The 16,510-nt window shown below is 51.5% G+C and overlaps 2 protein-coding genes across 8 annotated transcripts in view; one reads left to right on the top strand and one right to left on the bottom strand.

Annotated features, from left to right (window-relative positions):
- LOC308065373 (uncharacterized protein) overlaps positions 1–9,779 on the top strand; it is a 31,756-nt gene extending 21,977 nt beyond the window's left edge. For all 4 annotated transcript variants that reach the window (XM_080391265.1, XM_080391263.1, XM_080391262.1 and 1 more), the window contains 5 exons: positions 1,075–1,189; positions 2,009–2,146; positions 2,908–3,074; positions 3,496–3,584; positions 6,513–9,779. In XM_080391265.1, coding sequence (XP_080247391.1) covers positions 1,075–1,189; positions 2,009–2,146; positions 2,908–3,074; positions 3,496–3,584; positions 6,513–6,708 — 705 coding nt within the window. In that variant the 3' untranslated portion in view covers positions 6,709–9,779. The remainder of the gene's footprint in view (positions 1–1,074; positions 1,190–2,008; positions 2,147–2,907; positions 3,075–3,495; positions 3,585–6,512) is intronic.
- A 5,972-nt stretch (positions 9,780–15,751) lies between these two features.
- Positions 15,752–16,510, bottom strand: part of DENND2A (DENN domain containing 2A) — a 60,207-nt gene continuing 59,448 nt past the window's right edge. For all 4 annotated transcript variants that reach the window (XM_080391249.1, XM_080391252.1, XM_080391250.1 and 1 more), the window contains exon 20: positions 15,752–16,471. In XM_080391249.1, coding sequence (XP_080247375.1) covers positions 16,440–16,471 — 32 coding nt within the window. In that variant the 3' untranslated portion in view covers positions 15,752–16,439. The remainder of the gene's footprint in view (positions 16,472–16,510) is intronic.

Here is a 16,510-nt window from a genome sequence, read left to right as displayed (position 1 = left end):
GTTCCATCCCCACCATCCCTGTTGTGTCTACAGGCTGAGTCGTATCAACAGGCACCGCTGCTCAGCACATCCAAACCTTCAAAATGTCAGGGCTAATGGAAGCGGTGATTAAGGACTGATTCAGTGAAAGCCCCATTACTGCACCCTCCTTCCCTGCTAGTTCTTTTATCAACAGAACAAAAGCCTGTGCTTCATGACTGACAGCAACATGGAAGTTAAGTGCAATTTACTTACCAGTGGCATCCCCATGAGGTGGAGCCTTCCTAGGGAAAAACACAGTCATTGCTCCCACTTCCATCCCCACCCTGCCTCTCCCAAGCCTTGGCTTGGCACAGAAAACCATTACATGACAGATTAATTCTCCCGAGCTTTACGAAACAGCTGTGGCCAGTGGAAACTCTGAACCAGTCTGCTGCTGCGAAGTGCATTCTGGCAGCCCTTCTTTCCACCAGGATTAGCAGAGACATGGGAGGGATTCTGCAGGAGTGCCTATAGCATTGCCTTGGCATTCAGGCAGCGGTCATGCAGCCTCAGAGCGCCAAAGGAGGGAACAGAAGCTCCCCACTCTACTGCTCCACTGTCCCCCATCCCTACACCATTGAGTTGGACCCAGGAGTAAAACACTCTGATGAACAACCTGTCTGAGGAGGCATTGTGCCCAGAGGACATCTAAATAACCTGCACAGCTAGCAAAAGCATAGTCAAGCAAGGCAGAGCACAGGGGATCCTACAGTGGCATTAAGCAGCAGCGTTCCCTTTCCCTGTACAGCTCTGACTGACCCACAGGTGCCAAAGTGGTATAGTGAGGACCAGCAACTATCTCTCTCTGCTGGAAGGGTCCTGCTGGTTGAGTTCAGCTCTTAACGTCAGGAAGCAGGGGAAGGAGAAGAAGGGGTGGAAATGAGGCAAATGGAAAAATCCATTTTCCTTAGGAAATCAGTCTTTTAGGTTCGTGTCTGCACCCAAGGGCTGCAATACAAGTGAAACTCCTACATCTCGAGTCTGACCAGCAATCATTTTGTCCCTCTGCAGTGACTCAAGCTGTCTCTACTCTGTGTCCTGGATTTTCACTAGGTGTCCCAGTTCAAGGAGAACCTGTGCCAGGCACCCCTAGTTTGCATTGATGGAAATGTGCCTCTTTCCACTATTCAGTATGTCTGCCAACTAGCCAGAGAGCATCAGCTAGCAGGTAAGGAGAAGTCGCCCAACCCTGGCCCCGTAGCTCCTAACAGTGTTTGTGCCAAGATACTTTGGAACACCCTGAGTGCTCTCCACTGCTGCTTGCTGGAGATGCCCAGTTATTGTCTGACATGCTGTGTTATTCAGCCCTCCTTAGGGTACCCTGCTGCTCTGTTTCAAATGGATGAAACATTTCTGCTTTCTCTTGAGTTTTTCTCATTCTGCAGCTAAATCACATTTCCTGTAGCTACAGCCCTTGGGCGCTGCCAGAAAGCCAGGGAAAGCTGCTCCCTTTGCCTTTAATCTTAAGGCAAGCAAAATATGTGTGCTTCTGCCAGTTCGAGCGGCAATATAGTTTGCTGCTCAGAATAAGCACTAAAGCATCTTTTGAGAGGCTTTATCTCCCATCCCGCTTCCCATAAACCCACACACCCCCACACCCCTCTGCCCTCCCAGTGTCCTGGGGACCCTTCACAAAGCTTCCTGTTGGATTTATGTCTTCATTTTAAAAAGCAACTCCTAAAGGAGACAGTGTTCTTGAAACCTGGCAGAGGCTCCAAAACCAGCTAAGAAGAGTAACAAAACTGAAGTCTGATTATATCACTCCAGAGCCAGAAGCAATTGTCTCGTTGCTGAGCACTGGAAAGGAAACCTTGGGGGACCTGGTCCCAAGCATGGGGGAAACAGTATTTAAGTTTCTAATAGATTACAAGCATAACAAGCCCAGTTGTGCAGATCATGCTAAGCCTTCTACACTGCATCTTGCTCTGACATAGAGATGAACCACTAATTAATTAATTATCTAACCAATCGCAATGTTGTTTTGAAGTGTGCTATGAGCCAACAGATGAGAACAAGGCCTCTAAGCCATTCCTCTCAGACAGCTGGAAAGCGCTCACATACATTTCCCCCAACCTGCAAGAGCTAAGAGCAATAAACCGGACCCTTGGGAACCCTCTGCCAGCAGGTATTGAATACTCAGAAGGGTCAGTCACACTTTTAGATAACCTAGATCCTGGAGAAGAGCATTTTCTGCTCCAGCCCCCAATTCAAGCAAATTGGGTTATAACACAGCGGGAATTCATAAGCACTCCTGGTGTCTTCCACCTTACAGCCATCTCTGCATGGTTTGTACAGCCCAGGCTGGCCTGATGATCTATTAGATAGCACTGTAGGCCTAGGATGGCTTCTTTTCCAAAATCAGAGATCCCATTTGCCTCACTTCATCAGCTAAATGGGAACAATCTCTGGTTTGTAAACAGATCTCTGAAGCATGATGCTCTGAGGGCACACGTCCCAACAGGATCACCCTTTGCAGAAATGAAATACTCCACCACATGCAGGTGGAAATCCAACAGCATTAGGAAAAGGAACTCATGCTTCAGGACAGGGTTTTGATCTCTACTGACACATCTTTAGTCCCATGAGGGGTGGTTTCCTCAGCATAGGATAGAGGTATGGTATGGTATGGTATGGTATGGTATGGTATGGTATGGTATGGTATGGTATGGTATGGTATGGTATGGTATGGTATGGTATGGTATGGAAGTCTAACGTTGGAGAATTCCATATTTCCCATGATTTAAAGAAAAAAATATACATCAACCACATTGCAGAAGTGCTCATAAATAGTAGTAACAGCGTTCATAAATAGGCTGCCAACCCACAAAAAGACTAGTTGAGGACCCTTGCAGTTATACCACAGTTTTTCCTCCCCACTTTCTGAAGAGCTGCCATCCAGCTTGGAGGATGTTGTCCAGACTGCAGTGGCCTTGGCCTGCCCTTTGCTGGCCCACCTGCACTGTGTGGTGGTGACCCTCGGCGCTCACGGCATCCTCCTTTGTGGCAAGAGCCTAGGAGGGAGCATCTCGCTTTGTTCAGGAGCTCATGAACAGGTAAGGGCACAGAAAACTAACTGCGAGCTCTCAGTTGCTTCTTTCTTGGACCATATAGCACCGTTGCTATTTCTGGTGGCATGGCAGTAGTCCTGGGGAAACGTGGCATCACTGCTGGCAAATGTACATCTTTGGGGGGTGGAATACACAGCTCCGAAAGAAAACCAAGTTGTCTGTCTGTATACTGCTGGCTCCTAGTTTGATCAGTGTTTATGGTCAACTAGTTTTAAATGTGCTTACATGAATATTTTCAGGAAGCTTCATTTAAATCACTGCTCTCTTTCAAACTGTTAAAAAAAGATTACTGCCTTTTTTCCCCCCTTTTCTTTTTTTGGCATCGTGCAGGTCTGGATGGCATCAGCCACATCAGGCCTTACCAGCTTGGGCAATTCCCACTAACTTCTCTCCCCTCCCCTCACAGACTGCTGCTGCCAGCCTCTGTGCCACCCACTACCCCGCCATCCACATCAGCAGGGAAGAGATAGTCAACGTCTCAGGAGCCGGCGACAGGTATACTGCTTGCTACTTTGCCTTCGCCAGCTAGATGTGGAAGGGCCATAACTGAATTTCTTTGAAATTCTACTGCAACGGCAAATGACCTTTTGCTGCTTGAGGAACAGACACTAAGGACACAAACCTGGACTGGTTATGGTGATTCCTTGCAAAGCTTGCTTAAAATGTCCCCCTAAGCACCTGGGAAGCCAGTATTGCCATTATTAGTTTTGCTTTTCTTTAAGGTCCATGCCTTTCATGGCAATCTAGTAGTTCTGAATTAGTCCAGGCTGAGCTGCTAAAAGCAAAGTAAACCACCTTACATCAAAGCTGTCTTACTAGCTACTTTATTTCCACACTTCTCCAGTGGAAGTGGGACTGACACTCAGTAGCTAAAACCGTCCTATAAAACATTTCATCAGGTTCTGCATTTGCCTCTGGCGATAGCTCATGCTTCAGAAGAGCGCTGTATAACCTGTCTGGCTGTTCACACAACACTGTAAGTAGAGGTAGGAAATTCCTAGCCCCACTGATCAATTCTCAGTCTGTCAGAGTAATATTTTATTCTGCTCCTTGCTAACTTGTCAAACTATATGTAGTAGTCAGGGTTTTTTTCTTCTTGCTTTGAACAAGACAGTAATTGATTGCCTTTCATTGCCTTGGGCTAGACCAAAAGGCTGCATGTGACAGATACTGTTTCCCTTTGTTTTGCTATTCTTACCTACCAATAACTCAACATAGCAACATTCTTTTATCTTTTATGGTTGGGCAGAATGAAAAGTCTTTTTTTTTTTTTTGAAACCTGTAGCATTTTCAATATTTGAATTAGGATCAATCAATAACTTTTTGCCCAGCTAGTTAATGTGCATAACGCCAGGATGCACTCCTTGTGTCCCACATCACCTCTGAGATGAGTCGAGTGCAACTGCAAGTTGGTCTTCTCCAAAGAAGACCGAAGTGTTGTTGGGATCAGTATGTGTAACAGCAGAGAAATGGGGGCTGGGAGGAACCTCGGCGGGGTCAGCCTGCCCCAAGGCAAGTTCAGCTTTGCTCACTGCTTCTAGCAGATGTGCCCAACCTCTGCCAGCCCCTCCAGGGACACAGCCTCCTCCCTGCATCATCTGCTCAGTACACAACTACCCCTTACTGCAGGACAAGTTTTTCTAGAGGCTAGTGTAAACTAAACATCTTCTTTAGGGTTTCCTTTCCCTTTTCAAAAGCTTAATTTAAGGGAAGACCAAGGGTGAGATAAAGTATGCCACTGCCAAACACCTCCACTGAAGGTGGAGCTGAACAAACTTGACATTTGTTTTTTGTTCCAAAGCTATCTGAAAGTTTGGGGCCCGTTACTGCTCCCATTCCTGAAGTAATATGGGTTTGGAAATCCCATTTCCCAGAGTCCCCAGGTGTGTATCGGAATTTTCATAGTCCTCTTGTTTGTATAGGGGTTTCCTCCCTGGTAACCCCAGCTGCTCCACTGAGCTGCAGAAATCCCTGTTCTACAGAGTAGGAGTGGCAAAACAGGTCAGAAATGCCGGGACACTACATTGACATGCATGTCACCTCCTCAGCATATAAACTGGTGAAGTCACCCAAGGCCAGCCTGGTGGCACTTCCAAGGGACTATGCAGCAGGGTGTAAGCCAGGGCTGTAACCCATTCACAGTTCAGCCCCCGTGAACCCTTGCGCTTTTGAAGCACTGCTCAGGGGACACCGTGCACCCAGAAGCAGTGATCAAGGGCACCTCGCGCCATGCTCTGACCCTGGGGCTCTCCTACAGCTCTGGAGATGCTGCCCAAGGAGCTGCGTGTGTGCAGGGAGCAGCAGCTGTTTGCTCTCCACACCTGGCTGCTGTGACAACATAACACTGCGTGCCTGCACGTGGCATTGCTAGGGGATGCTCCCCCAAATATTTACTCTAAATTTCTGGAGCTGTTGAGAGATTGAATGGTTTATGGGAATCATAATCGTCTGTGCCTTTGTTATGGATAAAAAGATGTTGAGGTAATTAGAGCACACACACACAAAGAGTCTTTTTCCCTTCCCTGTAGATTTGCTCATTAATCCTCCATGCCATCACACTTTCCTGTCCTTCCTTCTTCTCAGATATTATCTTATCCCTCCTCTTTTACTTCTCCTTTGTCCTTTCCTAGCTTCTGAGCATCATTACTGTATTTAGCTGTGAATAAACAGCAGTTGTCCCCAGTCAATCACAAACACCACCCTGCATGTATCCATGCCTCAACAGAGCCTTCCCCTGCAAGCCAGGCAGATGGCAAGGTCATCCCCTTCTCTTGATGGCCTCTTCGGTGCCTTGTGAGGACCTGTGGGTGACAGCTGTTGTTCCAAACACTCACATTGTTTTTACAGGGAAAGCTCAAATGGAAAGCCACAGCAAAAGTTTACTAAAATCTGAATCTGCAACCTCATTTCAGCTTTGGATTTCTCATTCCAGCTGTGTCTGTTGCTCCTTTCACATACATATGGAAACTTTAACTCTCTTCCCACCCACCCCTCTGGGGACAGAAGGGAATGTAACGAGGTACCAACAAGGAGCAGAGAAGTGACAAAATGATCAGAGAGCAAGGGAAAAATAGATTATTCCCTTTTTAGACTCCTTTCTTTTCTCCTGCCTCACCTGGAAAACTGGGAAGAATAGAAAATGTGGCGGAATGGGCAAGTACCTCAACTTCTCAGATGAGAAACAAATAAGATGCTAATAAATAACACTATTTGCTACTCTAAATTTAAATATAAGTACAGAAAAAGCAAAAACTTTTCCTTATAACCTCACTCCTCCTGTGTGACATATTCTGCTTCTGTAAGTGTTGGTTTAGGTGCAAATGAATGCTCTTACAAACGAATGGCCGAATGGCCGTGTTCCCGAGAGCAAAGCTGATCCCCCGGTGTTCAAAACTGCCTTTCTTTCTTTCTTTCTCTCCACAGCTTAATGGCAGGAATCCTTGCAGGGATGCTTGCTAAACATGACACAGACACCTGTGTCCGGATGGGTCTGCTCGCTGCTAGCTTGTCTCTCCGTTCCTATGAGCCCATCTCCCCTGCAATCAGCACTTCCAGTGTTAGCCAGGAGCAGGTCAAGAGCAGGAGCTGGCCAGAGGTGAAGGTATGGAAGATGGACTAGAGCACCATGGCTTTCTCATCGATCACCATCTTGCACTGCCAGCATTGCTATTTCCAGGAACTGGCCTGTGTTTTGAGCTTTGAGCTCAAAAGCTGGCTGCTGACCTGATAGACTTTCAGTGCACGCTACCTTTCAGGAGGTCAAGTGTCAGTGGAAGGCATTTGGTGATAACTTGTATTGCACTGTTCACATTTATGTTTGTCTGCTGTTGTTTCCTCTTTTTTTTTTTCTTTTTCTTTTTTTTAATTTGGTGGGTTACAGCAACCTCAGCTTGGTTCTTCTGTCTGCTGCTTGTTGGTAGTGTATCTCACTCCCTCATCTAAGGTTTTGGTCTTAAGTAAATCTTCACAGAAGGAGGCCCCAACCTAGGGAACTTCTTTATAAAGAAAAGCTGGTTTCTGGTCTTTCAGACCTGCTTCCCTGAACCTTCAGTCCTTCCAGATTTTCTGTTGAGGGAATTTTCCCTTTCTCCACCTTGTGTCACTGCTGTCTAGTATCATGGTAGCTCCTCTGTCATCAACTCCTAGATCTTCAGGACCATGTCTCTTTAGGTGGGCCCAGCAGCAACATCCTCTCTTGCTGCTTACTCCTGGTTTCCATCCAAGAGGTTCAATGGACCATAACCTGTGGCTAGGTGCAGCTGGCAGGCACGTAACAGTGTAGGACAACCTCATCAGTCTTCCCAAGCCAGACAGCAAGAGCTGCCCTTTCTTGCTCTGAAGTGCAATGCCCCTGGAGAAAGCAGGCAAATCTAATCAGAAAGGGGTAACCAGGGGCCAGCTGGTGGCCTTTAAAAGATGACTGCCCCTTGTTCCACATGCCTCCCGCTGAAACTGGGGCTTCCTTCACCCTCAGCCCAGAATGTCAAGTCTGAAGCAAAAGTCAGCAAGCCCCCCTCACCTCACCTCCATTACTGACCACCTGGAAAACCGCTGAGCATTTTGCAAAGAAAACTTCCCGCAAGTGGCTGGCTGGAGAGGAGCACTGGCAGGGATGCGATCCTAACAGAGCACTGCGTGCTAGGACCAGAATGTTTAGTCACACCTTCCTTTCCCTCTGGAACAAGATGTCTCCTGGTACCATTGCAGAAGCTCAAGCTAAGGATATTGTTTTGAGGGAGGAGGGGAAGCACAGCCCTTCTTTAGAGGTGGACAGGGCAGCCATGTAGCTCAAGTGATTCTGCGAATTTCACAGTGAGTACACAGCAAAGACAGGAGCAGAGGCAGACCTTCCTTGTCCCTCTCCAGGCTAACGCTGCACGGTTATGCCTCTGCCTTTAACCCCTCCAGCATCTTCATTGGCAAGGATGTCTACACTTAGATAATTTTATGCAGATTAAGTCTGGTCCACAGCCTTTTGAAAATTAGCTAATGTAGCCAGCTTAGCTATGGAAACCAGGTTCTCACTCTTCTGTTGTGTAACTCATCTGCCAGAGGCACCCCTTCTAGATATCTTCCAGCCCCTGAGTGACTACACTTGAGGGTGGGAAGACACCAGCTCTACCTGTGGTTTTCCAGTGTTATGCAGGACCATCAGTGCCCGACAGGGGAGTACGGGGATGGCAGTGGGTGAGTGGCCAGAGACCTCTGTGTGGGTCTTACAGGGATCCTTGCTGGCTCAAGGCTGCTGAGCCATTCCCACGTTAGAGGTAAGAAGGCCAGTGACCACATGAACTCATCCTTGGTCTACAGGGGAATGCCCACGGTGCAATTACAAATGCCAGAATGATGTCAGGGGGAGAGCAGGACAGAGAGGGTCCAGCACAGGCTTCAGGTACAGTGTCTGTGAAACAGCCGCCCTCTCCCTTACAGGTTCACACCAGCAGTGGTGTCCAAGGTCATCAACACAACAGCGATGCATAAAAATACCTGTGCTTTGCTAGCACACCTTTGCTGTCTATACAGAAAATAATAGCAGGAGATGTGTAGAAATCAGCTCTCTGGTCTCCTGCCTGGTCTCCTGCCTTCCTTTTGCTCACACCCAGGGGGGTGGGCTAGCAACTCACTACACCCTCGAGTCCTTCCTCCCACCAGGAGGATGCAGCACAGCAGGCAGGACCACAGACAATTTTCACACTGGAAATGTGGTCTTGGAGCAGTCAGAGGTGGTGGTGGCTGCAGTGGTGCGACTGGTGCCCATCCTGCCCAGTGTTTTAATTCAGGGCTCCCCACTGGCTAGAAACCATGACAGCATCCTACTCAAATGCTGTGTCCAAAGCCAGCATTGTCAGCCCTTCCTCAGCAGGCACACAGAGCAATTTTGAATGAAAAGCTTCTCTCCTCCAGCCCCGTGCATGTGCCCTTTGGTGGATGAAGAGACAGGACTCAGTGGAAAAAGACTCTGGGGTGACCCTTCCCACTAATAAATGGGGCTGAGGGGAAGGGGACAGCGATAGACTATCACTATCTATAGACTATCACGACAGACTGTGACTATTTCTGCCAAGAGGGTGCTGATGGGGAAGCTGTGATGTGGTGAAGGGTGCCATCCCTTCTCCATCCAAGAAAGATGCCAAATATGGACAAGTATTAAGGAGCAAAGGCATTCCTGATGGAGCAATGAGGAAAAGTCACCTCCTCTCTCCCAGCACGTGATGTGCACAGGATGCAACTGCCAGCACCAACAGTTCAGTAAACACTGAAACTCATTAAAATTAATTTCCAGTGGAGTTGGGTCTTGGTGCTGGCTGTTTTTTGAACTTGATTGATAGTAAGCCTGGAGTACAGACTCACCTTTCCTTTCATACAGAGGCCACCCATCAGCTGACTAAAGCTTGGTCAGGGCAGCTCTAGTGCAGCCCACCTGGGTGGGCTCTGCTGTTTAATAAGAAGTGAGATCCCACTGCAATGGATGGAGGCATTAACTGGGTGTCTTTCCTCTACCCAGACCACTTTCACCAGGCTCATAGCAACTCCTTACCTCTGAGCCTGCCACCTTCCCATCAGATTTGGCTAAAACTGGGCAAAGAGCTGAGAAGGTACGAGGGGTGGGCTGGAGAGCTGACAAAGCTGTATCTCATCAGTGCTACCTCCTCAGGCAACCGAACTGAAAATAAAACGGCTGCCTTTTCAGAGACTGAAGGGACTCATTTTGATCTTACACACCCCCTCTCCCCCTGCCACGCACAAACATTCACCGGCAGCCCTTCCCTTTACTAAGACCTTGCTTGCAAATGTGATTTAGCTAAAAGACTCTTCGCTCAGCGGTGGGAGATGCTGCGTGCAGGCACACGTGTACCCATCAGCAGGGATGGGGTGGCCGTGGTGGGAGGGTGCTGGGGTGTTTGCGAGTGCAAGGGAGGGGGATGGGGGCTCACGCAAGCAGCCCGGGTTTATTCACAAGTAGGGAGGTGGGACACAGCAGGGGCGGGCGAAAAAGGCTGTGCCCCTGGGATATGTCCCTGCCCTATAAAAATGGCTTTGGCTGGATCCAGCGGCGGGGAAGATAGGCAGCTTCTGCCTCTGTTCCTGCCTCCAACAGCCTTGTCTGGGCAGGTGGACCCCGAGCAAAGCCAGGTCCTGAGGATGAAGGTCCAGGCGCTGCTGGTTGCTGCGCTCCTCCTGGTGCTGTTCTGTTCAGCCCTGGTACCATCTGAGGCTTTGGGAGGCCAGGCCGACACCCCAAAGAGGCAGCCAGGAGCTGGAGGCCCTGGAGAAGACCCTTGGCCACCTGGAGATGGAGGGGACAACCTGCCTGGGAAGGGCTCAGACAGGAGCCACACCCCAGCCGGTGCATGGGAGGTGATGGGAGAGGCCCCCCCTGGATCCAGGTCCCCCAGCAAGGCCATGGCCAAGCCCCCGCTGGGCAGTGGTGAGCAGGACCCCCCCAGCAAGCCCCAGAGGGTCCCGCCACAGCCCTCCCGCAGCAGGAGCCTGGGGCTGAGCCATCACCTGAAGGGCTACGGGAAGTTCAACGGGGACACGGTAAGCACAACGCGGCCAGCAAGAATGAGCTTTTGCATGGAGGGTTTGCAGGGGGACCAGGAGTGAGGGGAGACACCAGCCCCCCACTCCTGACCGTGGGGCAGGCAGCTCGGTGAGCCCCTTCAGCTGACCTGCCTGCAGGGCATGGAGGGGCTGTGTGTAACGGCGTTAAGAGTGCCGAACGAAGAGGATGGGACCAAAGAAACAGGCCCTTCCCTCTGCTTCACAGCTCTGCGGGTTCCTCCAGGGCGAGCGGGCAGGATGTCATCAGCCCCCGGTGCTTTTTGTAACAGGGAGCCAGCAGCAGCTCTGGTAGGTCTGTGCAGCACAGACAGCGAAACCAGGCAGGACAGCCCCCAAACGCATTGCCTTGCTGCAATGCAGAGAAAGGAGAGCATCCTCCCGGCACAGCCCCGTGACCCGAGCTGCCAGCAGCTTCACCACCCAAAGGCTTGCAGCTGTTTGGCCATACGCTCATGCTAGGCAGCCAAGGCTGGGGCCCTGGCAGAGCAGGACTGGGGTGGCACCTCCCCTCCAGGCCGAGGGCTGCTGCACCCACACTGACCCATGGGCTGCCACTGTTTGCCCTCACATTGGTGGTACCTGCCTGAGCAGCTCAGCCAGCTCTCCAGCTTCAGAACGGGGTCCCCCATGCACACCTGAGCCCCAGCACCCCCACGCAGAGCCTCACTGCCTGACAGTCCCTGTGGCACTGTGGGGACATAAAAAACCAGGCAGGACTAAGTGCAGCAGGAGCAGGTGCCGAGTGTGCCATGACCCTGCAAACATCAGGCAGAAAAGTTGCTTTTGGGCTATTCCTCATGAGCCAAGTGTGGAAGTACTTGGTCACAGCGTGGCCTTACAGCACTGCTTGGCTTGTGGTGCAGTGTCACCCAGCACCTGGTGAGGCTTAGAGCAGAGCTGATGGCCATGCATGCAGGTGACAAGCAGGTCAGGAGGTGAGCACAGATCTGGCTGCACTTGTCCCCCTGTACTGTCCCCAGAGCTGAGGGACAGTCCTTCTCCAGCCCCAGCAACACTCCCCTGCCCTCAGTCTCGCGTTCACCGCCCCAGCAGCACTGCTATGAAGATCTCCCAGCTCAGCACCATTCCCTGACACCCCCTGCCGCACCGATGGGCACCGCTCCTCGCAGCGCTGCCTGGAGGGAGGCACAGACCTTCACTGCCCGTGGGAAACCTGCTCCACAGGCTCAGCACTGCATCCCACAAATAAGCAACTTCTCATTTATCAAACCCAAACCACCTCTGAGTCTGTGACACAAGCAGAGCTTGCCTTAACCAAGAAGTACCAGGTGATGCTCTGCCGGGGTAGGTAACACTGCAGCAAGAGGGTAGAGGCAGTGGGCAGGGGCTGTGTCATGGCTGTGGGGGGCAGCTGCTTAGCGTGCTGTCTGCCAAAAGTGGTAATGAACTGCTCCTGGAACTACTCCTTCGGGCCCCGACTTCTCCAGCTCCTTGCATGAAGCTGTTGCTCTATAGCCTGGTGAGTAGCTTGTCCTGCTACTGCAGGTTTTACTGCATTATTTTGCTGTTTTAAATGGAAACCAAACATCCACCAGCAAATGCTCATCCCATCATATCACATAATCTTCTGCAACTTGGCTTTGCTTTCTAACAAGAGCCTCTCCACCCGGCCCAGCTCGGGGAGATGAAGAGGCTCTTTTAAGCTCAACTCACCCCCCGACATCACACCACTGTCAGCTTGAGCATCTGGAGCCAACAGCCCCTGGCAAGCATGGTCCCGGGGCTGAGCAGTTCACATCACCCCAAAATAACTGACACACTGACTGTGGGACATGCACACCCCAAAAGGAAACCTTCCAACTTCATGAGAGGCTGCTCTCGGGCAGCCCAAGCTTGTGCAGTAGGTGCTTCTTTGGGGCTGCGTATGGCACGGGCTCCTTGGGGCCAGGGCTCTCAGCAGTGTGAGCACAGTGGTGACACCCCTGCGACTGGGAGGGGGTCCTGGGCCAGGAGCTGGGCAAGGCTGGACGGTGGCACAGTGGCCGCCACTCTCCCTCCCTCCACAGCACTCCTGCCGTGGCATCCAGTCCCGGCCCTGCCAGAAGCCCTCAGACTGCAGCGGCTGCCTGGGGCTCTACACCTGCAAGTTGCCCGCTGGCACCTGCGACCTTAAAGCTGTCTCCAGGCAGAGAGGTAGGTTGCAAACCCCTCGGCCGCTGGTACCGGGCACACACCCACCCCCGCAGCTGCCCACGACCACAGCCCTGCGGCTACACCCCTCCAAACCCAAATCAGACCCACCCTGGCAGGGCAGGGTCTCGTCCCTTGACTGCACAGGGCTCTCTGTCCTGCTGGCACGGGCCACCATCAGTGATGAATGGACAACTGTATGGTGAACGAGACGTTCCCGTAAGTACCTGTAAGAGCTGGGATTTGCCCAATACCCTGAGCTCTCGCAGGACGCTGACAGCCTGCATGGGGAAGCCAAGGAGGGGTATAGGGTTCAGGGTTTAGCCAGCGGCTTGGGTGTCAGCAAGTGCAGCTCCCCTGGGCATCACAGGCCCCACAGAGCTGCTCACATCGGCATGTGCAAGCTGCTCGATTACTCAGGGACCAGCAGGGAGCAGAGGTGGTGGCTTGTAACATTTGACTTTGCAGAGTGAGTGTCGCGGTTATCCAGTACCCTTTGGTAAATCCGTACTGCCCCCAAACTGGCCTCCTGCCTTAGCACGTTTGTCTACAGCCATGCACACACAGTCATGGAAGAGAAACTCATCCCAGGCTACTAAACACAGACAGCAGCTCTGGTGCAGAAGACCACTGGCTGTGGGACGTACAGGCAAATATAACGCTTTGGGTATTTATAGCATATATATAGTATATCGGGCATACCCAGCATACGGGCTCTATTCATAGTCTTCTCTGGCCACCTGCTGTCAGCAGCCTCCACAGGAGGGCACACGGATCTGTAGTCAGACAGTCTTACGCATTTCTTCACAGGTGGGTTCCTCCAAAACTTCCAGAGCCCTAAGGGACGCAGGGTCCTTCTCATCCGGGGGCAACACCACCTGATATAAAGCTGGAGAGGCTGTCCTGCAGCTGGAGACCAACGCTTTCTGTTCCACTTTCATTGTAAATCCTCAATGACACAGCTGCTCATGTTTCTTTCATTGCACTCCTCATGCTGCTGCTTTTTAAGACCCTCCTTGGATTCTGTACGCTATGCAGGCTTGATTCCCACTTTCCTGAGAGCTGCCAATGAAAGCACTGAGCGGCCATAGAGCCCAGTGCTGGCAGAGACCCCTTGGACCCCCAAATGAGATAAATGGGGCTATTTCACCACCCTTTTTAATTTGAGCTATTAGGGTATTTCTGTAAATGCTGCCAGTATCTCAGCATGCTCACACATGAGTTCAAGCTGAGCTAAGGAGCTTGTGAGCATCGGGCATCCCGGGAATCCCTCCCAGCTCCTTACCACAGCTCCCACTGAGGAAGGCGAAGTTCCATGCTGTTGAAAATGTCACTCAAGAAAGGGAACATGGAGCCCCGAGGAACAGGCTTGGCAGCTGGGGGCCACGTAGGACACCTGCTTCTGGAGGCCTGAGCCGAGCCACAAGATCAGCTTCATTTAGCACCCCAAAAAGCTTTGCAGGCATCCTGGCTGCCTTTGCATGTGTGGGTGCATCCCAGCTTTGCAAACCCTCATTTTGCTACCATTAAAAATAAAAACACCTTTTAAAAAGGGAACCTAAACACAGCATTTGATTCACCTTGAACTCCACTGCAGTTTCCTTTGGTGGGCCACCACTGCGTCCTGTGACAAACTGGGCTTTAAGTAGTGCCAAATTTTGCTCAGCACACCCGAGGGGCAGCTCCCCATACCCTCCACCTGGTCACCCCTGTGGGAGCCTGACCCTGGGGAGGGGGGTGGATAAATGCTGCTGGCTTCTCCGACCCCCTCCATCACTGCTTCAGCTGTCTCTGCACGTGGGTTAGGGAGCACAGAGCTGCAAGTGCTGCCTACCTCCCCCCAACCCCTCGTGGCATTACTGCTCTTCAGTATTTATGGTGCTCATCACAGAACCACAGAAAGGTTGAGGTGGGAAGGGGCCTCTGAGGCCAACCCCTGCACAAGCAGGGCCATCTAGAGCCGTTTGTGCAGCTTACCTGGTCCCCAGATAGTAGCAGGTCACAAGACATAACAAGCCCCTCAGTGAAGCACCCTCTCCCCAAGCACTCAGCCCTCCATCTCTCCACCCACCCAGCTGCCTGCTCCTGCCACCACCTGTCACAACCCACATCCTCTGTCCTTAAACACAGCACAGGAAGAGGATGCAGGAAACTTTGGAAATGCAGGATTCAAAAGTTTCAGAGCAGCACTGGACCCACGTTACCGTGTGGAGGTGAGCCCCCTTGAACCCCAATACTCGTCAACAAGGGGCACACGGACCATTTTCAAAAACTCTGGCAGCCCTGTGTAGCCCAGCGTAGCATGGCTGCCCACAGCAAAGGTACCCACATGCAGCTCTAAGCCTGCAACCCCCCAGGCCCTGGGGAAGAGATTCCCCTTCGGGCCATAGCAGAGTTACCCTCTGGCTTCCTCTCCAAAGAGCAAAGGAGACCCAAGGATGTTCCAGCTCCTCTTGACTGCCTTCACAAGTGGTGCAAGGGGAACAGCTTTTGCACCAGCTGGAAAAGCGCCCTCATCCCACTCTCAACCTCCATGCGCCTCCCCAACACCTCCTCACCTCTCCTCCCCACTGGAACAGAGAGGCAAGCAGAAGGTCCTCCCTGCTCCCTAGCCGGCAGCACAGAAGGTAGCAGCAGGCACTCTCCCCTTGTCCACTTCCTACCATGCTTCCCAGCAGCAACACTTGAGCTGGGAGAGCACATCCCACTTTCAGGAAGCGGGTTTCCCTGGCAAGACCCTGCAGATGAGCTCCACTTTGGGCTCCCCTTGCAAGTGGCCAGGCTAGGGAATAAGGCCATCCAGGCTGTGAGGCTTAAAGAGAAGCCAAAGGCTTGGCCAAGCCAAGAGTTCAGCTTCTAAATGTCCTCTCTGGCTCACACTTGGCACCAGGTGGGCCAGTGGGCAGACACAGCTTGTCCCCTTCCCCAAAACACCAAGGGTCTGCTGCCTTTTACACCACTTGCTTTTAATTACACTGCATAAGGAAAGACCTCTTCTTGTGCCAGGACCCCCTGGCACAGCCACCCGGGAGCTGGCTGGCCCATCAAGTCCTCAGTAGGTTTAGTGGTTCCCCCTCACCCTTCTCCCTTGCTTGGAAGCTCCTCCTGGTCAGTCCACATCATCCCTGCAGCCCGCAGCATCCTTACTTTGCAGAGACCTATTTCCATACATCTCTGTTCCTCCCCTCCTCCATGCCTGAGCTTTGCCGGCTCAGTCCCGTGGGAGTCCCACTTTGTCCTCCTGCAGCATCAGGCAGAGAGGAGGCAGGGCAAGAGTCATTGGTTAATAATTGTTCTAAACCCAATATAAATAGAAAAATACAACAAAACAAAGAATTGACTAGCTAAGAGATCCAATCTGCTGGGATGCCTGCAACGTGCTAGTGCAGAGTTCAGAGAGTGCTTGGTCCAGTGCATGGTACTGTAGTTATCCAGAAACCTGTCCCGGCAGCCCCGCAGCCATCAAATCTTCCTGTGGCACCACACGTCTGTGCGAGCACGTCCTGGCTGTGGTCAGCTCCCCAAAGCTGTTGGCTCCTGGGAGCAGGCTGAATCGGAATGGTTGATAATAGTCTGATTTATTGCTGTTAAATGGTAAAGCCATTCTCTTCTGTGGAATGATGTGCTTTGCTCTTACTTTTTGTGGAGGAATTTCATTTTGCTACCTGGAGAGACAGAGAAAGGAAAACGGACTCCTCACAGTA

Source organism: Falco punctatus (assembly GCF_963210335.1).
Source record: "Falco punctatus genome assembly, chromosome: 6".
Taxonomy (NCBI): Eukaryota; Metazoa; Chordata; class Aves; order Falconiformes; family Falconidae; genus Falco; species Falco punctatus.
Note: the sequence above shows the minus strand (reverse complement) of the source record. Positions and strands in the feature narration are given on the sequence as shown.